This window comes from Neovison vison, chromosome 12 (assembly GCF_020171115.1).
Source record: "Neovison vison isolate M4711 chromosome 12, ASM_NN_V1, whole genome shotgun sequence".
NCBI lineage: Eukaryota > Metazoa > Chordata > Mammalia > Carnivora > Mustelidae > Neogale > Neogale vison.
In genome coordinates, this window is record NC_058102.1 from 67,484,268 (window position 1) to 67,509,618 (window position 25,351).

The 25,351-nt window shown below is 38.3% G+C and overlaps 1 protein-coding gene across 1 annotated transcript; it reads right to left on the reverse strand.

Moving 5' to 3' along the window:
• Positions 1–694: 694 nt before the first annotated feature.
• Positions 695–24,799, reverse strand: SMCO2 (single-pass membrane protein with coiled-coil domains 2). Its single transcript, XM_044226361.1, has 8 exons — positions 24,646–24,799; positions 22,131–22,248; positions 16,323–16,459; positions 14,943–15,092; positions 11,194–11,288; positions 5,883–5,935; positions 4,662–4,837; positions 695–893 (listed from the first exon to the last, which is right to left on the reverse strand). The coding sequence occupies exons 1-8, from the start codon at positions 24,771–24,773 to the stop codon at positions 695–697; spliced, it is 1,056 nt and encodes a 351-aa protein (XP_044082296.1). The 5' UTR covers positions 24,774–24,799.
• Between the last annotated feature and the right edge of the window lie 552 nt (positions 24,800–25,351).

Consider the following 25,351-nt stretch of genomic DNA (forward strand, 5'->3'; position numbering starts at 1 on the left):
GGCTCCCTGCTGAGCAGAGAGCCCGGTGCAGGGCTCTATCTAAGGACCCAGAGATCATGACCTGAGCCAAAGGCAGAGGCCTAACCCACTGAGCCACCCAGGCGCCCCTCAAAATTCTTATTCTTAGAAAATGACTAATGCGACATATTCCCAAGTACTGTTAATAGAAAGATTGGGGATCTTATGAAAGACCACCTACAATTATGCTAAGTAAAGATGGCTCTTTGAAAGCAAATTAAGATGCTGTTACCAAAAGGGAAAGTGAATGTTAGGAGCAAAACTAAGAAGTGTCCACTACTCCCAAACTATGGCCCCAATCCTACTGAAGTAAAACTGATAATGATGGAAAGAAGTTCATTCTGTGCTTTTCTTTTTGAGGAAAATGGGGGAAGAAACAAGGAAGCTAATACTGGATAGTCTCAGCATTCTCGGCATTGGAGAAGACACTTGTGCTTTGAAGTAAATGTGTAAACAATGTGTGGAATGATTCAAGATGTAATTGTGAGTCAAAAGGGTAAAGATAAACTGTTTTCATTTTTTCTTTCTGTGAACAAGCAGTTTGCATATAACAACTATGTCTTTTGCCAAAAACCCAATAGTACTTTTTTGAAAAATATGTTAACCAACATAATACAAGGACAGCCAGAATTTTATTAAGGAGAAAATCAGTAGGGTAACAGTAACTTCTAAATCTCTAGGAAGGTAACAAGTCTTCCACTTCCAAGTTTAAGAAAGGTGTAATGATCTCCCGAAGTTCCCACATTCTGCGGCGTCCAAGCATTGTGGGGAGCAAGCTTTCAAAGATAAACGTAGCATCAAAAAATAGGATGTAACATGAAAGTCCAGTGAAGATGAGGACATAAAACATGATGAAAATCCTCAGTGCACGTTTCCTACAAGGAAAGAGAACATCTGCATTAAGAACGGTCTGAAGAACACCACACTGATGAGACTCCTGGTTCCACGCCCCAGGTAGCTCTATAACTTCAAGGAAGTAATTAAACTTCTCTTGACCTCTGTTGACATCCTCAAAAGAAGGAGCTTCAAATAGTTGAGGCTGTAAGCCCCTCCTAGGACTGGCATTAGAATTTTAAGGTTCTATAGCCATAAAACAATGAAACCTTGGAAATTATGAGACCCTTGAAATGCTTCTCTCACATTCTAGCAGATTATTGACATCTTGACCTCACTTGCGAGGAATAGTGACACTGATTTGGAGGGAAATAAAGGACCAGGCCCTTAGATATTCCTGGAGATATAAAATGCAATGTGACAAATGGAGTCTAGCTCTATCCCTAGTTTTGTTCCTGCACCAGACTTACCCTTTTAAGGTAAAACAAACTTTCTCAAGTCTTTCAGGACTCCTCCTTCTAGGCTGTACCTATGATGTATTTTATTTATTTGATTTTAAATCCTTGCATTATTATTTTCTAACTATAAACGCAATTCAGGATTAGGGTAGAAGATCTGGAAGATCCAGAAAAACACAAAGAAGGAAAGAAGTGTCGCGGATAATCCAGCTACCTGGAGATAATAGCCATCGGTAATATATTTCAGAAGAGAAAATTTAGAGCACAGTGAAAGCTAGCTATAGATCTATTTTGTGATCCAAGTCAGTGGATTCTGTAAACCTGAGCCAAGTTTCTTGGCATTATTGCCACTGGCTGCCTCTTGCTAGTGACACAAATAGTTGTTGCTTCTATTTCACACATTTTTAAAAATTAAAGATTTATTTATTTATTTCAGAGAGAGGGAGAGAGAGAACATGAGCAGGAGGTGCAGAGGGAGAGGGAATCTCAAGCAGACTCTGCACTGAGCGTGGACCACCATGCAGAGCTCAATCCTATGACCCCAAGATCATAACCTGAGCTGAAACCAGGAATTGGTTGCTTAACTGCCTATGCTACCCACGCATCCCATCACACATTTTATTAGAGAGCCAATGTATTATAAATACTCTAGTCAGAAGAAGCTTTGAGGGTTGCCCTGCCCTCGAGAAGGGCTAAATCTAAATTTGTTTTTTTCTATGAAAGGAAAAACGACTCACTACTAAAACATAGCTAAATTTCAAAGCCAGTCATCTTTGGAAATGCCAAACTGGAACATTTTCAAAGAAACACATTTTAACTTTATTTTTAAAGAGAAAAATAGTTTTTTTAAAATTATGGATAATTTGAAAAAGAGAGAAATGAAAAAGTTATAATCTCATCACCCTAATATCATCAGCTAAGTTTTGTTTCTTTTTTTCTTCTTTTCATTCATTCATTCTTTCTATTTCATATTAATTTTTTGTCTTATTTTGTTTGTTTTTCTTTTGGTATAGAGTATGTTCTTCCATTATTCCAGTTTTTTCTTTCCTTAAGTGAACACTCTGGGTATGGTTAGGTTCAGATTTATGTATTTATATTTATCTATCTATCTATCTTTCAGATTTATTTTTTGACTGAATCATTTGAGTTTGATTTATAAGTAAATATACTTAAAGAAATTTTCAGATGTTCTGTTATAAAAAAAGAACATGTGTAATATTAATTTTTTAAAGTGCAGACTTTTTTTTTTTGGAAAACGTCATAGCTACAAATTCAAAATACTTTCTTTCATATCAACCTATGTAGAACCAAATATTTGTGTCATTAAATATTTTAGTAAAAAAATTTTATTCATTTTGAATTTACCTTCTTTCTTTTTATTTTTTTAAAAATATTTTATTTATTTATTTGATAGAGAGATCACAAGTAGGTAGAGCATCAGGCAGAGAGAGAGGGGGAAGCAGGCTCCCCGCTGAGCAGAAAGCCAGATGCAGGGCTCAATCCCAGGACCCTGAGATCATGACCTGAGCCAGAGGCAGAGGTTCAACCCACTGAGCCACCCAAATGCCCCTTGAATTTATCTTCTTTCAAAAATAAAAATATTCTTTTAACTTTTTAAATGCTGTTTATCTATTTACATGTTTATTTTTCAAGGTCTGCCATACATAAAACCTTTCATCTTTTCCAAAATGTTCAGATTATTTGTGGAAAGTCTACAAGGGAACTGAAGAATTGGGGATTATACCAGGAATCTGGTATAGAGGTATCTTCTGAGCCTAAAAACAACAACAACAACACCTGCAAGATAAACCTCCTCAAAAAGATAGTGTATAAGTATGCTTCAGTGGAACCAGTACATTCCCAAGAAATGTAGTTAGACAAGAAATTGGTCAAAGTCTTTGGTGGTCTTAACTGGAATATAATGATGTGATGAAAGATGGTCAACTCAACTGGATTGTAATCTGTCCATTTATATTTGATAATCATTTGATTATCAAGTGATAATCAAAAGGCATTTACTTGTTTGATTTTTGAGATATAATTTGCATGCCATAAAATTTACCCTTTAAAGTGTATAATTCAGTGGCTTTTAGTTTATTTACAGGGTTGTACTGCCATCACCATTATCTAATTCCAGGAAATTGTCATCACCCCCAAAAGAAAGCCTGTACCCATGAACAGTCACTCCCTATTTCCCTCTACCCTAAGGCTACTCATTTACTTACTGTCCACATGGATTTTCCTATTTTGGACATTTCACAAGAATGGAGTCATATAATGTGTGGGCTTTTGTGTCTGACTTCTGTCATTTGGCATACTGTTTTCAAGGGTAATCCAAGTCGCGGCATGCATTAGTACTTTGTTCTTTTTTGTGGATGAACAGTACTCCATTGTCTGGATACACCACATTTTATTTACCTATTCATTAGCTGATGGATATTTGTATTGTTTCTATTTTTATGAATAATGCTGCTATGAATATTCATGTACAAGTTTTGTGTGGACGTATACTTTCAGTTCTTCTCGGTGCATACTTAGGAGTGGGTCGGTTGGTAGCTGCCCTATATTTAACAATTACAGGAACTGCCAAATTGTTTTCCAAAATGGCTGCACCATTTTACAACCCCTCTAGTGATGTCTGAGGGTTCTCATTTCTCCACGTCCTCTCCAATGTTTGTTATTATCTGTCCTTTCAATTGTAGTTGGCTTAGAGATGTAGAGGGGTACCTCATGATTTTGATTTGCATTTCCTTAATGACAAGTTGACTATCTTTTCGTGTGTTTGTTGGCCATCAGATTTGAAATAATTTAATGGCAATTATATGTTGTAGGTTCTAGATCAGGATTATGTGTAAGGCAGAGTGCACCCATGAGACATTGCTGAACATTCTACTTGGATTGGATTCTACTTCTGATTCTAAAGAATCAGAAAAGTTTTCTTAGAGGAGGGTACTACTCCAGGTATATAGGATGGTCTGGCATCTTCAGAAAAGGATCCGAAGAGTCAGAATTTGCTAGGATGTATGTCTTTAATGCCATACGAGAGAGGCATCCTGCCTGGTGAACAAAGGTTTTCAAATCCACTTAGCAGGTAGGTTCCTTTGATGGAGGTGGCAAAGCAGTAATAAAGAAATCTGTATCTATTTATTTAATGCAATAGATCTATAGCTAAAAGTGATATGAAAAACACTATGACTCCAAAAAACACAGCCTTTTAAAGAACAAGAAGAGATAATGTATAAAGGAAGATAAAACAAATTTTTAGTCATTCCTTGAAGAAATTCATCATACTATGCTTCATACATTTGAGGGGACTTGGTTCAGCCCCAGAGGCTCCTTTCTCTGACTTACCACACTGTAACGCTGGCAGGACTGTTCTGTACTGAAGGGGGTGGTGGAGCCTGAGGAAGCAGGGGCTCACTTTCTTCCATGACCATTTCTTCAGGACTCTGAGAGTCTGTTTTCCCTTCTTGCATTTGGTACATTCCCAGCTTTGTACTAATCAGAGTCATGTCTTTGTAAAAGTTCTGAAAAAAAAAATAGCAATCAACTATCATTTAAAAAATGATTTTAGAGGTCTGCTAGTCTTATTGTAGATGATGCAGAGTGCTTTTCCTCCAGAGCACCTCAGGAGCCCACATTGCCAATCACATATGAGTCACATGAGGAGGTCATGGGCAAGTGCAAACTCACCTAATAGAAAGAGACATACACATTCGCAAAATAAGGTAGCAGCATGGTAGACACACATGCTAATCTTTAAATACTGACTTATTCACGTAGGAAGATAACTATCCTTATACTGAATTCATCTGTTCAATTTGTTCATCTATGCAAAACATATTGACTCCCACCAGGCACTATTCTAGGATACTGTGGTTAACAAAATAGATAAGGAATGTGGATTCTATTACATGTGCCTTTTAAAACCAAATGGCTAAGGAATTACATGCACATTTATAGGGGCTGGGGGAGAAGCAACACACACACACACATACACATCTATATATACGCACACACAGACACACATATACACATATATTACATATGATAGACTAGGATACATGCTAAAGAGGAAATAGTAAGATGATGAGTTAGAATAGCTGAGGTTTGTTGGTGGGACACTTACTCCAGATAGGGGGGTGATTAGGCACCTCTGAACAAGTGACAGTTTGACTCATTCATTTCTTCTTTCATCCATTAACATTTACATCAAGATATTGTAGGAGGAGTTCAGATATGGAGCCATTTTTCTGGCTAGGGGAGATTATAGGAGGACTGGAAGAGGCGATGACCTTTGGGCTGAGCCTTGAAGAACACATAACATGTCGACATAGAGGCTGAGCTCTAAGTGGAGGAGATGTAGAAGCAGCACAAGGCTGTGAGACCTGGGAAGTCCTCAGACTGCAAGCTGGTCTGTCCACCCAAAGCAGAGGTCCAAGAAGTGGAGAAAAAAGTGGTAAGGAAAGAGAAAGAGAACAGTAGGTGGCACACTCTTAACTTCTAGAGAAAGAACGATCCCTATATTTGGATTTTATCATTAGTTGAATTTAAGTAACTGTGAAATCTTACCTTCATTCTTGCAATGAGTTTTTCCTTTAATTCATGAGCTTCATTACAAGCATCTTCCTGAAAAGATACCCACAATTTGGAGTAAAACAGAAATTATATTTTTCTGGTTTATACCATAAAACGTCACTCAGGTTGATACCACTTAGTTGTAAAGTGACTTCTTTGAAACTAACTTTTACTTAGTAAAATCCTTCCTCTCAGCAAATTCATAATATAATCATGGTAAATTGCAGGAGGAATCACCAAAAGATTAGCATAATTATTTTTAACATTTTAGGAATATAAATTTATACAATAGCAGCTTATGATAAACCATCTTTTTCTTTATTCCTTATTCTTTCCTTGTGCCTTAATAAACTTCCAAGACACTAGGTGCTCCTGGGTGGCTCAGTTGGTTAAGCATCTGATTCTTGATTTTGGCTCAGGTCATGATCTCAGAGGTATAAAACTGAGCTCCATAATGGGCTCTATGCTGGATGCTGAGCCTGCTTTAACATTCTCTTTCTCCCTTCCCTTCTCCCTATTCCTTTCCCCACACCTGTGTGCATGTGTGTGCTCTCTCGCTCTCTCTAAAAAGAAAACAAACAAACTTCTAGGACACTAGTTGGAGAAACGGTATGTGTCAAAGAAAATTGTATTTCTTTTAAATATTTTAAAATTTATAATATATGAATATATGTTCTCATTATGTAAGTTTGAATATTTGGACTTTATAGTTTAACAAAAGAGCTACCCACAAAAATGTCTGGTCCCTCTGGTTGGTTTCTTTCAGCAAGTTCAAGAGACAGGCTGAAAGCAAACTTTCTAAGACATGGATGCCAATTATACATATGTCAGGAGTAAATAACTCTTTTAAGGTTTTTAACTAATCGTTCTATAATAGACTTGCAGGATACTTTGAAAGGCAGAGTAATAGCAGGAAGAACAGTGTTCTGGGATTCAAGAACATGGGTGCCAGAGGTGCCATTCCTAGAAATTTTTCTTAATTTTTTTTTTTTTTTACTTTTTAATATTTTAATTTCTTTATTAACATTATGTTTTCCAATTTATTTATTTTCAGAAAAACAGTTAAACAAGTACTTGCAAAAGCAAGCAATGATATGAATTGGTGATGCAAAATTTGTGATAGCACATTTATTATAAAGACCCAAATGCCCAATGAAATAAATTTAATAAGTCCAAAATTTAAAATCCTACATTATATAAACAGTGACAAGGTAAAATGACATCTAGTGGCATAGAAAGTTGCTGAAGAAAAATGCTAAGGGAAAACAGCAAGTTGCAAAAAATATATATAATATAATTCCATTTAAATTGTAAAGACAACATGTAAGCACATGTATAGGAAAATTTAGAATATAAATGTACTAAAATATTCACTGTGTTTATCCTTGAAGGAGTGAAGATATTTTTCTTTTTTTTTTTAGTAGGAAATAGTTCTATGTTTCAATTATTAAAATAAGCATGCATTACTTTCGTTAGAAGAAAAGATACACATACTTTAATTTTAAAATGGGAGAGCAAGAAAGAGACTGGTCTTTTCACCTGGAAATATGGGCAAATCACATCACATTTTTGAGTTATGCTTTTCTCCTCTGAAAATGAGGGTGTAAGCTACAAGATATTTCCCTTGTAGGCTAAAATACTGAGCCTATCTTTCATCCAGTTTTGAATTCCATTCACTAAAATTCTATAAATCTGAGATTCCCTTGAATAACTGGTTTTCTTCCTTAATTATAATGCCATCACTACCTGGACATAGTTGTTATCCATTTCTTCTATTTGCTTTTTAATTTCCATGATCTTCTCCTTTAAAACAAAAGGGCATAAGTCAAAAGTTGTGGTGATATGTTGAATTGAAACCAAGAGAAGATTTTTAGAAGAAAGCTAATTTAAGATCAAAAAGTTTGAGACCTGATAGCCACTGTTTTTTGCTTTTTTTGTTGTTTGTTTGTTTTGTTTTGTTTTGTTTTTTTGATACTGCTCTGGGTACTGATCTCCAAAATCAACCTTAAGTTGAATCAACAAGATACAGTTGTCTACATTCTACGTTAAGTGACCCTTGAGCTAGGCATTGTGCTAGTTGAAAACACGTAATAAACACTTACTCTCAAACAGCTTCCAGAGAGGGGCACCTGGGTGACTCAGATGGCTAAGCATCCACCTTGCAGCTCAGGTCAAGACCTCTGGGTCCTAAGATCGAGCCCCACGTTGGGCTTCCTACTCAGGGGGGATTCTGCTTCTCCCTGTCCTTCTGCCTCTCCCCCTGGTCATACTCTCTCCCTCTCTCTCTGTACCTCTTTCTCTCAAATGAATAAATAAAGTATTTTAAAAAACCCAGCTTCCAGAGAATGTATAGTTACACCTTTCTTTTACCAAGTTCAACCATCACCAACCCCTGAACTGTGTGACTTAATTATTTAGAAAGGAGTTGTGATCTTCTAATCACCTTTACTTGGTACCCTGGTTTACTTATATAATGAATATCTTAATACAGTACTTAATCTAAGATAGTGGTACCAAAGATAATGGATACGAGTCAGTTGCAGAATGAAAGTCGAGATGTTAATATGGAGATCTCAGAAAGCTTCGTGGATTTGGGGGTTAAGTATCAGGCAACAGCCAAAGGCCACCTCAAAGTCCTTTCCTCACCTTAAAGGTCTTTTAAATTTGTTTCTGCTGTGTGTGTGTGTTTAGATTTTTTTTAAGATTTTATTTATTTGACACAGAGAGAAATCACAAGTAGGCAGAGAGACAGGCAGAGAGAGAGAGGAGGAAGCAGGCTCCCCACCTAGCAGAGAGCCTGACGCGGGGCTCGATCCCAGGACCCCCGGATCATGACCTGAGCCGAAGGCAGAGGCTTTAACCCACTGAGCCACCCAGGCGCCCCTGCTGTGTGTGTTTTTTAAGTGATTTTACCAATTTCTCTCTCCTTTCCCTTTCAGAGTTGTTCCTTTCTTCACAAAATATAAATGAGCCAATATATGTGGTTTTATTCTAACTTTATTAACTTATTTTTCCTTTAACCTACCCACACCACACTTCAGTTATTGGTTCCATATCCAACAATCTTCTTTTCCCATTACCAGAGTGAAATTATAGCCATTCCTACTTTGTTTTTGTAATACTTATATTCAAAGTTTCTTATTTAGGGACACCTGTGTGGCTCAGTCAGTTAAGCGTCTCTCTTTGGCTCAGGCATCTTGGGATTGAATCCTGCATCCTTGCTCAGCTGGGAGCCTGCTTCTCCCTCCCTGCTGCTCCCTCCCTCCCTGCTATGCCCCCATTTGTGCATTTGCTCTCTGTCCTTGACAAATAAATAAATAAAATCTTTAAAAATGTCAAAAATAATTAAAATTTCTTATTATATTACTGCATTTGCTTTTACATGACCTTTCCCATCAATTTTTAGACTTATTGAGGACAGATCTTGTGCCTATTTTTAAAAGTTATGTGTATTGAGGTATAATTTACATACAGTAAAACACACTTTTAAAAAGTGTACTGTCCTATGAATTTTGTCATAATCAACAGCATAAGATATGTAATATTTCCATCATGCCCCAAATTTCCTTGTGCCCCTTTGTCAACCCCTCATTCCCTTTCTCCATGCAACTCCAGCAACCACTAATCTCTTTTCTCTTCCTATCGTCTTGCCATTTTCAGAATGTTATGTAAATGCAGTCATGAAGAATGCAATCTTCTGGATCTGGCTTGTTTCACGTGGTATAATGCACTTGAGACTTATTTATGAGTAAGAAGTCTATTCCTTCGTATTGCAGAGCAGTATTCCATCATATAACATGTACCACAGTTTATCCACATACCAGCTGGTGGATATTTGGGGTGTTTATAGTTTTTAAGTCATGCTGTTTTTTTTTTTTTTTAAAGTGCATACAAAACTATGCATCTCCAGGACAGAATCTCCATAGGTATTTGTCCTGCCTTCCCTTTTCATACTATCCCAAACCTTTGTTGGTTTCTTTTTAAATCTCACTTTCATTTATCTTTGTGTTCTTCCCTCTTTCTCCTCATTCCTTTGATACCCATCCCTCCCCAACCCTAACTTCTATTGAAATCCATATCCTTGTAACACAGCTGACTCTTGGAGAAAATTTTCCAAGGCAGAATATTTGTTGGCCTTGTCCTCTTCCCTTTCTCAAAATTTGCAATTTCTAAAGCCCGAAGATAGTGAAAAGAACTCCTGACTTTTCAGTTAGCTCAAAATGAGGTTGCTACTTCAAAATTTTGGACTAAATCATGGCTGAAAGTATCCACACCCCCAACCCCTTGTGTTAAATCTGTGCTGATCTATAGTTGGCTTTAGTATGTGAGGGTTCTAAATAAACATTGACTTCCTGCAATAAAAGAGGCATTTCTTCTTTATTTCCTCCAAAATTCATTTAATTTAAGCTTTGGCTTGAGTTAAAGTAGAGGAGGTAGCAAGACACAGGTTTCTCCTTTCTTAGAGAATTGTTTTTTAAAGCTGTGACATTTAGAAATACTGTTAGCCAGGGCTCTGAAGTCTGTTTCTTATCCAAAGTTGGTCACTGCCTTTCTAACTTCCTATGACTCTTTAAAAAAAAAAAAGTGGGGGATGCCTGGGTGGCTCAGTCAGTTAAGCGGCTGCCTTTGGCTCAGGTCATGATCCCAGGGTCCTGCGATCGAGTCCCACATCAGACCCCCAGCTCAGCAGGGGGCCTGCTTCTCTCTCTCCCTCTGCTGTTCCCCCTGTTTGTGCTCAGTCACCCTTTCTCTGTCTCTGGCAAATAAATAAATAAAATATTTTTTAAAAGTTGTGGGGTGGGGGATTCATCTTTTCTCAGAAAAGAGTCTCTTGTCAGTGCAAGGCGAGAAAACAACAGAAAAACTGGATTGTGAAAACCAACCCAAGAACCCTTCACGAAGGCAGCAGAGATGAACACAAATATATCTCTTACATTTTAAGATTGCAGCTATTCACAAATATTTAATTCCTGGATGTCTTCTTGAACTGTTAGGTGCTGGGATGCAAAGATCAAGAAGAGAATTCTTTCGTTAAGGTACTAATCATTGTCTTAAGATGGCATTAAGATAGAAGCCTACTGAATTGAGTTTCTAGGTAGAATTAAAAAGTCTAGTCTTTCTGTGTTGTCAAAGAATAGAAGTGGTGGTACCCACATGAAAGGTGTTCCGAACTGACCACCAGGGAGCTCTCCTCGTGGCAAAAGATGGGTTTTAATTCTTACTATGATCTGTTAAATAATAGAAGGGTGGGAAATGGTGGCAGAGTCCCCACAGCCTCCCAGATTGTCTTTTCCAAGCCTCCAGCTTACCTCAATATTTGCTCCCTGATCAGGGCCAAGGTCCTGGTGTGACTCTAGCTTTTCAATTTGACCCTCCAGAGATATCACCTCATTTAATAATCTGCAAATAGACCAAGAGATGGACTAAGTCCTATGGATTAAGAAAAGTCACCCAATAGACAATCTTTTTTGATCTTTCGAGAATGAAATCCTATTCTTACATAGGAAGACTCTTTAGTTGTGGTTGTGTTGGAATGGGATGTCACTAATGCAACGTAAGAAAGTAAAAAACACAAAATAATCTAGAGAGTAGTAAAGAAATGTGAGGTCCAATTGGATACAGGAGCAGAAAATTTAAAAGATTAAAATAGAAGCTTAGCTAAATTTCTAGAAAAAAAAAACCTATAGAAAATCTTTGGGACTTACAACTAGGCAAAGATTTCTTACACTTAACACCGATAACACTAGGTATAAAATAGATAAACTAGACCTCATCAAAATTTAAAGCTTTCGTTTGGCCAAAGACCCTGTTAAATGGATTCACTTGTCAATATCTGGCAAAGGTCTTATAACTAGAATATATGAAAATGTCTTAAAACCCAACATTAAAAAACCAAACTATCCAGTTAAGAAATGAACAAACCACATGCACAAACATTTCACAAAGGAGATACATAAACGGCAAATAGATACATGAAAGGATGCCCAGCACCATTAGCCATTAGAGAAATCCAAATTAAGAGTACAATGACATATTACTACAAATTTATCAGAATGACTATAGGATACAAAATAGTGATAATGCCAACTGCTAGTGATATGGAGTAATTGGGTCACTCAGACATTAGTGGTGGGAACGTAAAATGGATAGCTGCTCCAGAAAATAGCTTGGTGCTTCCTGTCACAACTGAAAACAGACTTACCATGTGACCCAGCAATTTCGTTCTTGGGCAGTTATCCCAGAGAGGTGAAGACTTCTTTTCACACAGGGATTTGTATGTGAGTGTCCAAAGTAGCTTTATTCATAATAGCTGAAAACCAGCAATAACACACTTGTTCTTGGTTGGATGAATGGTTAACCAAACTCTCTCTCTCTCTCTATATATATATATATACATATGATCTGTGTATATATATATATATATATACACACACACACATATATACATATATGTATATACATATGCATATGTATATATGTGTATCTCTCTCTCTCTCTCTCTCTCTCTCTCACCATACTATGGAACACTACTTAGCAGCAAAAAGAAAGGAACTATTGATATACAGACAACAACTTGGATGAACCTCAGGAAAAATATGCTGAGTGAAAAAATAAATCTCAGAAGGTTACATAATGCATGATCTGATGTATCTAACAGCTATGAAATAACATAATTATAGACATGTGGAAGTGATTTCTCATTGCCAGAGATCAGGGAGGAAATAGGTGTGGCTACAAAGGGCTAACACAAAGGAATCTTGTGAAATGGTAAAACTGAGAATCTTGATGTGGTTGTGGTTATGTAAGTCTGCCCATATAATAAAATTGCACAGAACTATACACACACTCACACACAAAAGGGAGAATACACATAACTGGTAAAATCTGAATAAGTTCTATTTATAGAACCAAGGTCACTTTCTTGGTTTTGATGATGTACTAGAGTTGGACAAGATATTACCATTTGGAAAAGCTGAGGGAAGATGAAATGGGCAAATTCCTCAAAAAATACAATCTACCGGGCACCTGGGTGGGCTCAGTTGGTTAAACAACTGCCTTCAGCTCAGGTCATGGTCCTGGAGTCCTGAGATCGAGTCCCTCATGGAGATCCCTGCACAACAGGGAGTCTGCTTCTCCCTCTCCCTCTGACCCTCTTCTCTCTCATTCTCTCTCTCTCAAATAAATAAATAAAATCTTAAAAAAAAAAGATATACTCTACCACTAATATATACCCAATGGTTCAGTAGCCTGAATCCCTATATATCATTAAAGAAATTAAATCTGTAGTTAAAATTTTTACTGTAATGAAATATCCAGACAATATGACTTTGCCGGTGAATTCAATCAAACATTTTGGGAAGAAATTATGCAGTTCTACACAAATTCATCCAGAAAATAGAACAGGTGGGAAAATAGCCCAATTTTTTCTATAAGACAAGTTTTCTGAGACTAACACACTACAAGAAAGAAAAAGGCCAATATCTCTCATTAACATACATCCAAAATTTCTCTTTAGGTAAATAGTGTCCAACAATATCTGAAAAGAATAATATGCTATGACCAATTTGAGTTTATTCTGGGAATTCAAGGCTGGTTCAGCATTCGAAAATCAGTCATTATAATTTGCCATATCAGGAGACTATGAGCAAACAAACATGATCATTAGTAGATGTAGCAAAAGCTATTGAAAAAAAATTTAATCTCATTCCTGATTTTAAAAACATCTCAGTAAACTAAGAATAGAAAACACTTTCTTAATCTAAAAAAAAACTAGCAAAACACTTTACATCACACTTAATGCTTTCTCTGTAGGACTAAAAAACAAGGCAAATATGTCTAGCGTCTGCTGTCATTCCTCCTATTCAATGTCATACTAGAAGTTCTAACCAATACGATAAGGTAACAAAAAGAAGTAAAACATGAAGATAGAAAAGAAGATATAAAACTCTATTTGCATATGACATAATTATCTACGTGGAAAATCTCAAATAACTTACAAAACTACTGGAGCTAATAAATGAGTTAGCAAGGTCACAAGACACAAGACCAATATATAAAAACCAATTGCATTTCTATATCCTGGCAAATGATTTGAAATTTATTTATTTATTTTTAAAGATTTTATTTATTTATTTGACAGAGAGAGATCACAAGTAGGCAGAGAGGCAGGCAGAGAGAGAGGAAGGGAAGCAGGCTCCCTACTGAGCAGAGAGCCTGATGCGGGGCTTGATCCCAGGACCGTAGGATCATGACCTGAGCTGAAAGCAGAGACTTTAACCCACTGAGCCACCCAGGCACCCCAAATGATGAGAAATTTAAAAGTTTTAAGTATAATGGCACCAAAAGGATGAAATACTTAGGCATAAATCTAACAAAATGTGGTCTGTCTGTACCCTGAATTTATAAACCACCAGTGAAAGGATTTCCTTTTACTCCAAAGCCTTCTTTTTATACCAGTAACTAGATAAATAATAATTACTCTTATCTTTTCTGTTTCATCTTAAAACTTTCCATTTAAACTCAGACATACATTAACAACTATACTTTTTAATAATTTTTTCATGTCATGCTGGTTGGATCCCTTTGGACAATACTGGCTATAGGTCAAGGGTTATTGGGGACTTCAAGTCCTTCTTCTGATGACCATTAATACAGTTTCAAAAAAAGAAAAAAAAGCCTACAGGTCAAGGGTTATTGGGGACTTCAAGTCCTTCTTCTGATGACCATTAATACAGTTTCAAAAAAAGAAAAAAAAGCCTACAGGTCAAGGGTTATTGGGGACTTCAAGTCCTTCTTCTGATGACCATTAATACAGTTTCAAAAAAAGAAAAAAAAGCCTACAAAAGAAGGCTTGTTCCTTCTTCCTTGAGAGAAGAGAGAGCAAAGATGCAGATATCTTTAATATAGGCTTTGAGACATTGACTGCAAATGTAAGACCTGATACTTTTTTACTCCGAAGACATTCCTAAGAGATTTTACCACCTTAAGACCAGAGTTTCTGAAGCTATGAAAAATTTCAATATATTCTGGCCAAACCCAACACCCTACAATTACCTCTTCATTGTGTCTTCTGTTAGGTTTATTTTTCGGATAATATTGTTGATTTTCTCCATCCAGCCTATGTGATCGGCTCCAAGTTCTTTCACTTGTAGACCCATCTGTGTATTCCAGTAGTTCAGCTGAAAGAACGTGTTTTCCCGAGTCCTGCGGAAATATTATTATGATCAGTTTTAAGGTAAGAAATGGGAAACATCTTCAAACGGCCCCAAACCTTCTTGCTTTGAATGGCAAGGTGGTGTGCTGATTCATTTCCTGTCACCAAAATGGGTCAGGCAAGTATTTAAGCCTCAAGAAAAAATTTGAGCATTTATTTGATATCCATTTTAGCAGATCTTCATAAGGCTGGAGAAAATAAACGTATTTTACATTTTACATTTAGTAAAAATAAATGTTTTAACTTCTCTGCATAGAACAAATGTTAAGATTTACACTATCTCAATGAATGTTAGGATACTGATTCCATGTTGTTGGATTCAGAGAGGTGTGTAACAGGGAAATGGTCTACAAGGGCTTAACAATACATTTCTTTCTTTCTTTTTTTTTTTTAAGATTTTACTTATTTATTTATAAGATTTTATTTATTTATTTATTTGTCAGATTGAGAAAGCGTGCGTACAAGCAGGCACAGTGGCAGGCAGAGGCAGAGAGAGAAGCAGGCTCCTTGCCGAGCAAGGAGCCCAACGCAGGACTCGATCCCAGGACCCTGGGATCATGACCTGAGCCAAAGGCAACAGCTTAACTGACTGAGCCACCCAGGCGCCCCTCATTTCTATTGATAATTCTAATTCTTTTCTTTTTTAAAAGACTTTTATTTATTTATTTATTTGAGAGACAGAGTGAGTGAGAGAGAGCACAAGTGGAGGGAGGGAGAGGGAGAAGCAGACTCCTCACTGAGCAGGGAGCCAGACACAGGGCTCCATCCCAGCCAGGGCCCCAGGATCATGACCCAAACTGAAGGCAGACACTTAACCCTCGGAGCCACACAGGAGCCCCTATAATTCTTTTCTTATCTAGAAAGTTATCTGAGAGTGACAAGATATGCATTCATTCCAGTTTCGAATGTACAATAACATGCTCAAGAGTTCTATACGGTATTCAGTGTTCATCACAGTCAATGTACCCTTAACCCCCTTTATCTATTTTACTCATCCTCTCACTCACCTCTCCTCTGGCACTGACCAGTTTGTTCTCTGTGCTTGAGAGTCTGTTTTTTGTTTGTCTCCTTTTTTGTTTGTTTGTTCATTTGTTTTGTTTCTTAAATTTTTCATGTAAGTGAAATCCTATGGTATTTGTCTTTCTCTGACATACTTCACATAGCATGTACCCACCACAAAATATTATTAAATGATTCCTCTTGCATGTGTCAACGCTTACAGTTCAGGGATGTTCTCCTTGGAAAACTGCAAAGATGTGGACATGTCAGGATCCTCGTGCTGAACCTGATTTGTTTCTTGCCCCTCCCATTCATTCTGTTGGTCCCGGTGATGCTCAGCCTCCAGCTCCACCATATTCTGATAAAGATTATGAAAGAAGCAAAGCAAGAAAAAAAGGGTTATATGAAGAGGTGATGGTCTCTTTAGCCTACTTGCGGCCCTCACTCTGGGGGCAAGCCCATAGCCCTGTCTGAGGATGGAGATTTCTACTGCATTTATAAAATAAGTAGAAATGCCCGACTGCTCCTTGGCTGGGACGGGGATGCATGGAACATGCAGTGTCCTCATGCAGAACTCTTTCCAGTGCTGATGAATAACAGAATTCCACCTGCCCATGGACTCTAGTACTGCACTCAAGATCACTGTTTTCCCAAAAAGTCAATCTCAAGGAAAAATAAAAGGGGATGGAACTGTTCTATGTTAAGAGAGTCTAAAGAGATATGCATGTTGTTTGGGTGTTGGTTTTATTTATTTATTTTTAAAGATTTTATTTATTTATTTGACAGAGAGAGAGAGAAAAAGAGAGCACGAGAGAAGGAACACAAGCATAGGGAGTAGGAGAGGGAGAAGGAGGCTCCTGCAGAGCAGGGAGCCTGATGCGGGGCTTGATCCCAGGATCCTGGGATCATGACCTGAGCCTAAGGCAGACGCCTAGTGACTGAGACACCCAGGCGCCCTGGATGCTGATTTTAAAAGTCCAAGCATTTCCTGAGTTTTGGCACCAAAACAAAATTTTTTAAATAAATGAATGAGTGGATGAATGAATGTATGGGCATTTGAGGGACAACCGAAAAAATTTAGAATGCTCAGAGAATTGAGGATATTAGATTATATCATGGAATTATTGCCAATTGTCCTGATGTGATGATGGAACCTTGGTTATGTAGAAGAAAACCTTTATTTTTAGAAATGCTTCTGAAAATAAACAGGGATCAAGTCTCATGCTGTCTTTGACCTACTTTTAAATTTAAAAAATTCCATCTATTTACATATGTAAAGATAGAGCAAATGTGATAAATGGTAATGATTTTAAAATCTAAGTGTGAGAATAAGATGGATCTTCATTTAATTCTCTTAAGTTTTCTTTTTATTTAAAATTTCTCATAATAAGAAGAAATAAGTGGGGGAAAGCCAACTCTATCAGTTTGACCTATGAAATTCATTTCTTTGTTTCTTTATTCTTTGCCTTGTTCTAGAAAAATATTCAAGGCAGCTTCTGGTATTTCACTTCTATGCATACACACAATTGACAATAATTTATCTTTGAACATTTCTCTTCTTTAGTAACTACATTGTGAAATATTTCTCTGTCCTTGAAGAGGTTTGGTCTGAAATCCTTGCGTTTCAGCAAAACTATTTTTAAACTCGAAGGAGAAAAAGTTGGACTGCAAATCAGTGTGTTACTGAAATGTCTGGACAAATTACTGGCCACATCAATGGGAATAACTAACATTCACGTAACTCTTGACAAACTATTTTCATGTGCCTTCTTTCCTTTAATTCCCATGATAGACTTGAGGTGGATAAAGCCAGGTGTTGAAACCCTCTAGGGCATTCATATTAATAAACAGTCCAAGGTTGTAAGGTGTAGTGGGTTAAGAGGTCACTCCAAAAAGATATGTTCATGTCCTAATGCTAAGACCCTGAGCATGTAACTCTATTTGGAAAAGAGTCTTTGCAGATGTAATTGAGTTAAGGGTCTAAGATGAGATTCTCTTGAATTACCTGGTCCTAATGAGAGACAGAAAGCACCTACACAGAGGGGGAGGTCATGTGAAGACAGAGGCAGCCACGTGCCAAGGAATCCCACCCAATCTTTTGCCAAGGTATTCACAGGTTGCAGGAACCCTGTGATATAGAGGGAAAACCCTTCCTTGGGTATGGAGGACCTGAGTTCCAAGCCTTATTCTATTCTTGTGCACCATGAGCCACCTAACCGCTCTGAAGCTCCGTTTCCTGCTCTGTAGGAAGAAAATGGAACCAGATCATCTCCAGAGTTCTGTCTAGATCCAAAAAATCTACAATGACATTTTCTTGTTTTCATCAATCCATTTACTATAATGGTTGCTACACCACAAAAGAGTCAAAAACCAGGAAGTAAAAATAAAATATATATATTTTTTAAAGCTGCAGGATTGAACAAATAAAGAGGGGTGTGTGTGTGTGTTTTAATAGCAAACCTAAAGTGTGCTTGCATGAAATACAAAAACAAAGGGCCTTACTTCCCATTTTTGTGCAGCCACTTTGAAAAGCTCCTATGCCTCTGAGTGTTCCACAGGCACTTCAAACTCAGCAGAGCAAGAACTGAACGCACCATATTTCCCATCTACCTTGTCCAGGTTCCCATCCTTACACATGTTTCCCCGATTCATGCAGATGCTTCTGCAGGAACCTGGAAAAGTCCTGGAGTTTTCATGGCAGATATTCTTTACCCTCTTCATTACTCATGTCATATCTACTTGGGGTCCAAGCCCAATAACACCTGTCTTTAAAACCTGTATCCTCTTCTCACCATCTCCATGGCTATCAGTCAGTGCCTGGCTGTGTCCTCAGCACTTCCCGCCTGCTGGTGGCATCCTGGGCTATCTCCACCTCCATAGGGTCCTTGCTGCTTGGCTGTTCATCACGCCTTTTCTTTCACCTTTCCTTCCTCAGAACACAAGTTCCCTTGGGCCCCTTTGTCTTTGCACATACTGTCCCTTCTTTCTGAAATGTTTTTCTTCCATCCAGTGTATCCTTCAAAACCCAGTTTTCCTATTCCTGGTTCTCTGCCCACCATGTACGTTGTAGCACATCTGCTACTTCTAGTAGCATAGACATTTTCTTGTCTGAGTCCCTACTAGTGTGTGAGCTCACTGAGGCGAAAGGATTTTAGATAGAAATGCTGATATGGGACGCCTGGGTGGCGCAGTTGGTTGGACGACTGCCTTCGGCTCAGGGCGTGGTCCTGGAGTCCCGGGATCGAGTCCCACATCAGGCTCCCAGCTCCATGGGGAGTCTGCTTCGCTCTCTGACCTTCTCCTCGCTCATGCTCTCTCTCACTGTCTCTCTCAAATAAATAAATAAAATCTTTAAAAAAAAAATTGTTAAAAAAGAAATGCTGATATCCTCAACACTTTGCCGTGCCGAGAACACAGAGGATGCTCAGTACGTGGTATTAGAATAATCAGACTTCCTATGCTCACCGCAGAACTATTTACAATCGCCAAAATATGGAAGCATACATCAACTGATGAATGGATAAAGAAGACGTGATGTATATACGTGCAATGGAATACTATTAACCATTTAAAAAAATGAGATCTCACTGATATGAGGAAGTTGAGAGACAAGACAGAGGATCATAGGGGAAGGGAGGGAAAAGTGGGACAGGATGAGGCCAGAAATGGAGACAAACCACAGGAGACTCTTAATCTCAGGAGACAAACTGAGGGTTGCTGGAGTGGAGGGGGGGTGGGACAGATGGGGTGGCTGGGTGGTGGACATTGGGGAGGGTATGTGCTATGGTGAGTGCTGTGAATTGTGTAAGACTGATGAATCACAGACCTGTACCCCTGAAACAAATAATACATTATCTGTTAAAAAAGAATTGAGATCTTGCCAATTATGGCAACATGGGTGGACCTAGCGGGTATTATGCTAGGTGAGATAAGTCAGACAGAGAAAGACAAATGCTATAGGATTTCACTTGTATGTGGAATCTAAAAAACAAAACAAATGAATAAACAGAACAAAACAGAAACAGATTTATAAATACAGAGAAAAAACTAGTGCTTGCCGGAGGGAAGGAGAGAAGTAGGGGAAGGGTATGAAGAGATACAAACTTCCAGTTATGAAAGAAATAATAATAAAAAGACTACAGAAGTAAGCAAATACATTCTGCTTGTGAGAGATGCAGACAAAAGCAGGAAATAGGAAAGAATGCTCACTCACCTGTCACCCCGAATCAACACTGCACATACATACAGTGCCTGCTATCGGAAAATGTGAAACTAGAGCAAACCTCATTTCTAAACACTTTGGGGGCTTTTTATGATTAGCTATGGCCATTCTGGCAGCCTGGCTAAAGTCTATTTTGCTAATTAAATCAACTGATTTTTTAAAAATTTCTGTTAGCTCTGTCCTTTTTCTGAACCTTTAAATTGTATGGTCTTATTAAAAAAACAAATGTAAGATAATACAAATTAAAGACCTTTTGTTTTGCTTCCAGAGAAGGAGAAAAGGAATCTTTCTTAAGAAGTCATGTATTTGTCCTTTTGTTGGCAAAGAGCCTCATTTGTTAATACTTCTGTTAATTATGCAACTACCTGTGATTTATTTTGTGTAATTGTAGAATTTGCCATATAAATAAACTGATGTAAAGAAATACAGCCAAAAGTTTTAAAAAAGCCTTTTGGTAAACTTATACCCTGACTTGAAGTTTGTAAGAAATAATTTTTTTGCCTTGTACTCTGAGAATGTGGACTGTTTGGTAAAAATAATTCACTCTTACCAAGCAAATAATTTTATTCTCTAATTAGACTTATTCTGAGTCAACAAGTGATGTTCACTGATGGACAGGGTTCAGCAGGGCACAGTAAACTGTGGGGGCAGGAAAAGTTTCCTTGCAAACTGGGTCTAATGATAGCAGCCCTTGCCTGAAGGCCGGGACAAGCCTCCCCTCCTCCCAAAATCAGACGACACTATTTATGGAGAAATACCTTCAATTCATGTGTTCCCTAAGATCATAACACCTCATACCTCAATTGCCCTTTTTCCTTTTCTCATCTTCAGCCCTCCTAAAAACCTGTCCCAAGTCTCCCCTTCTAATTTAGTTTCTATTATTTTTTCCCATATATGCCCTGCCGAAGTGAGAACTATTATTTTTTTCCCATAAAAGTTGTCTGTCTGTCTCTCCTTTCAGTTCTTGACTGTCTCATTGCATCTATTCTCCACACCTCTAACTCCATCCCCTCATGCCTTCTATCCCCTCCTACTTCTTTGTTTACCTACTGAAGAGTCCTTAAAGATAAGGTCTAGCTTAGGATACCCTTCTATGGATTTACAGAGTTAACCATCCCTGAATCCAAGATATAGTCAAAGGAGAAGCAGACAATAAGACCAATCCTGAACTTCCTTTTGGGGCTGCACAAGCCTGGGAGTGGACAGTCCCACTCCATCTTCCCTTTATATTTTTCTGACTGATTCAAACGAATGGTCAATGGCCTTGGGAGTCTATGGAGAGATTCGCTCAATGATAATAAACTGGGTCTGTCTCAGCCATGACTTTGCTTTGATCTAAATGGTGGTGAAAACATAAACGCTTCCCAGGACAATCTCAGGCGCTTGTTGAAATTTCCTCCATTCCATGTCAGCTGGGTGACTGAATTTCAAAGACCAAGTGCTGTTCAGAGTGCATGAAGAGTAACTAGATCTCTCTCCTGCTTCCTGTTGGAAGACAATCTGTGAGCCAGGGGGCAATTTGACACATGGCAATTTACTCTGAGGTAAAAAATGTCACCATTTTTTTCACAAATCCCAAGGACTGAAGCAACATACAATGCACAAGTCATCAGGTGGGAGGGTTAGCAAGTCCCTCATGTGATAACAGCAGCCCTCAGAGGAGACACGACCTCCCTTCTGGTTTCAAGCTCCAATCACCCTGCGACTGCTATGAGGAAACGCTCAGATCTTTCCTTACCACGTTGAGATATGAGGAGACGTCAAGTTCCTCTCTCCACCCACTGCGACATTTAAGTCTCCCCCTTACCCATTTAGTTGTCTCTGTCTCGTGAAGGAAGGCAGTTTGAGGCTTTTCGGAGAAAGTGTTGTCCTTATCATCTGATCTGTCCAAGATGTGGTCCATTTTAGTAAATCCCCTCAGCAAACTGCAAGCCACACAATCAAAACACACACTGTTATTGTGCCTTAGGTGCACAGTTTAGGCCTGCCCTAAACACTTCCAGAGGGAGGGCACAGGACTCTTTCCCAGCCCCCAGGAGCCCCCGCTGCCCCGCGTGCTGCTCCGACTCTGTGGGAATGGTGCGAGCACAGTGCGCTGCTCGGACCAGGAATAGAGAGGCTGCCTAAGTATTTGCTGACTGAACCCGTGAGTGATTTAACAGTCCAGTCTCAAATTCCAAAGCCATTGTAGCTTTGTAGCTGTGTGTGTGCAAATATGTGTGTAAAATAAGTAAACAATAAATACTCTTTAAGAAAGAGTAGAGTTAAAAAACGTCATGTGGTTCTAAGATCATGCAGAACGGAGTAAGTCAGATCCCGTCTTGATCTCTAGCCCTCAGATGTCCTCCCCACCACATTTATTAGTTTCTTCTTTCTTCTTCCACAGAGATTCTATGCCTAAATAAGCAGCTATGTTTATGTACATATATATGCTTTTCAAATATGCATGAGAGAATATTAGATGCACTATTTCATACCCTATATTTCTTTTTTAATAGCATTTGGTGTCCATTTCATATCAGTACATACAGAGCTGTCTCATTTTGTTTTATTTTATTGAGATTTATTTATTTATTTGAGAGAGAGAGATCACAAGTGGGGGAAGGGGGAGAAAGAGAGAATCTCCAACTGTCTCACCACTTAGCGTGGAGCCAGGATGTGGGGCTTGATCTCACTACCCTGAGATCATGATCCTGACGTCATGACCTGAGCCAAAATTGGGAGTAAGATGCTTAACTGATTGAGCCATCCAGGTGCTCCTGTCTCATTTTAAAAATGGTTATATGGGGGGTGGGGCGCCTGGTTGGCTCAGGGGGTTATGCCTCTGCCTTTGGCTCAGGTCATGATCCCAGGGTCCTGGGATCAAGCCCCACCCTGGGCTCTCTGCAGCCTGCTTTCTCCTCTCTCTCTGCCTGCCTCTGCCTACTTGTGATCTCTGTCTGTCAAATAAAATTTTTAAAAATCTTTAAAAAAAAAAGGTTATATGGTATCCATTGTGGGGCCATACACTAATTTGTGAATGAATTCTTTATTAATGCATTAATTCATCTTCATTAATTAATGAAGTTAATATGACATTAACTAATTAATTTCCAATTAATTGCTACTGCAAACAATGTTGTAATGACCATCCCTACACAACTACGTGTCACTGTATATGTGTACAAGTGTATCTATTGAGTAACCCTAGAAATAAGAATTGCTGGGTCAATAGATACATATATTTTAAATTTTGATAAATGCCACCAGGTTATCCCTTAAAGAGCTTGAACCCATGTACATACACTTCCAGCAAAAATGATGAGCGTTCCCGTTTTTCCCTCCTTTCTATAATCATATAAGACTAAAGTTTTTAATCTTTGCCAATCCCATATGCTTAAACTGGTAATCTCATTTCAGTTTTAATCAGTTTTTTTTAGTGAGGTTAAGCTTCTTTGCCTGCATGTATTAAACTCATTTATATTTCCTTTTCTATGGTAAGGGTGTTGATATCCTTTGCCCATTTCCTATTGGACTACTGTTTTTTTCTGGTGTGCATACTCACGCGCGCACACACACACACACACACACACACAGGCTCACACACTCACGTATACTTCTGAGTGAATCCTAGTCAGTTTGTAATGGAGGCCAAAGGCAGGGGTTTCCAGTCTGTGGGTTTTGAACCCTGAGGTGGAGCAGGGGACACTTTGCAGCTACCCTGCATAGAAAGGGGTTTTGGAATCTATAAATATTTCTATAGACTGAATAAATATTGCTTACATAAATAAATACTGCTCAAAGTTTCCATATGTATATACAACTGTTATTGGTAAATTACAAATACATTTAAAAACATCTTCAATGTCATACTAGCTTTTTTTTGACATACTAAGATTCTGGAAAAACTTTTACTTTAATAAATTTCTTCCTATTTAAAAAGGTTGTTAACTATTGGTTTATATGACAACACGTTTTTATCATGTACTAACAAATGTATATGTATATTTACATGAACATTTTGTGTTTTGTCTACTCTACAAAGTATTGTAAATGATTTATATATTGTGCAGATGAAGATAATAAAGGCACAAAACAAAGTATTTTTATAAATTGCTATTTTTTATAAATTGCTATTCAGCTGAGGTACATCTGGTTGATGACCGTAGGCCCCTTTAGTGTCTCACAAAAATTACTCATGAGGTCAAAATTAGAAGAATCGTAGAAAAGGCTGTCAACCCTACCCCTGAACTTGGTGATCTCGTTACTTGCATACTGCTGTCCCAAGCAAGTGTCTGGACAGGACCACAGCAACTGCCCCCAGGAGCCCAGGTTTCACTTACTTCTGCATCGCACCTTGAGCTGCATCCATATTTTGGAGAAAGCCACTGTTTTTCTCAGTCAACTGTTGTTCCTTCCCAACTGTCATCATCTGCAGAGATGTCCTATCACTTAGCTTCATGAGCGCCATTTCTTGAGCACTGCAGGGACAGTGATGGCAACAAGAGGGCTTTCACCACAGGATTGGCAACTACATTCCCTACACTGACACACTGAGAGTAGGTGTATTTCAGGGATCTTGGCCTTAACCCCTCTCCTTCCCAAACTGACCATCAATTGTAAGGGACCCCAAAGCAAGCTCTTTTTTTTTTTTTTAAAGATTTTATTTATTTATCAGAGAGAGAGAGGGAGAGAGAGTGAGCATAGGCAGACAGAATGGCAGGCAGAGGCAGAGGGAGAAGCAGGCTCCCTGCTGAGCAAGGAGCCCGATGTGGGACTCGATCCCAGGACGCTGGGATCATGACCTGAGCCGAAGGCAGCTGCTTAACCAACTGAGCCACCCAGGCGCCCCCCAAAGCAAGCTCTTAGGTTTCTCTTCAAATATATACAAGAAAGTCTTTGTAAGTGGCTGTTCCTTAGGACTTCTCTGGTGAACGTGAAGGTTGTCTGAGCCTATGAATGTGTGTTTTGAATCTTTGAATGGAAATATTAGAGAGCAATATAAAAGAGCCAGGCTAGGGAGATGGGAAAGTTTCACTTTTATAATCT

Excerpts from the sequence above, each read along its gene's own strand:
- SMCO2 (XM_044226361.1), bottom strand. The coding sequence starts at position 24,773 with ATGGCGCTCATGAAGCTAAGTGATAGGACATCTCTGCAGATGATGACA. Across the intron at positions 22,249-24,645 it reads GCTCAAGGTGCGATGCAGAA|TTTGCTGAGGGGATTTACTA; the intron begins GTAAGTGAAACC and ends TGTGGCTTGCAG. Across the intron at positions 11,289-14,942 it reads ACAGAAGACACAATGAAGAG|ATTATTAAATGAGGTGATAT; the intron begins GTAATTGTAGGG and ends GTCTATTTGCAG.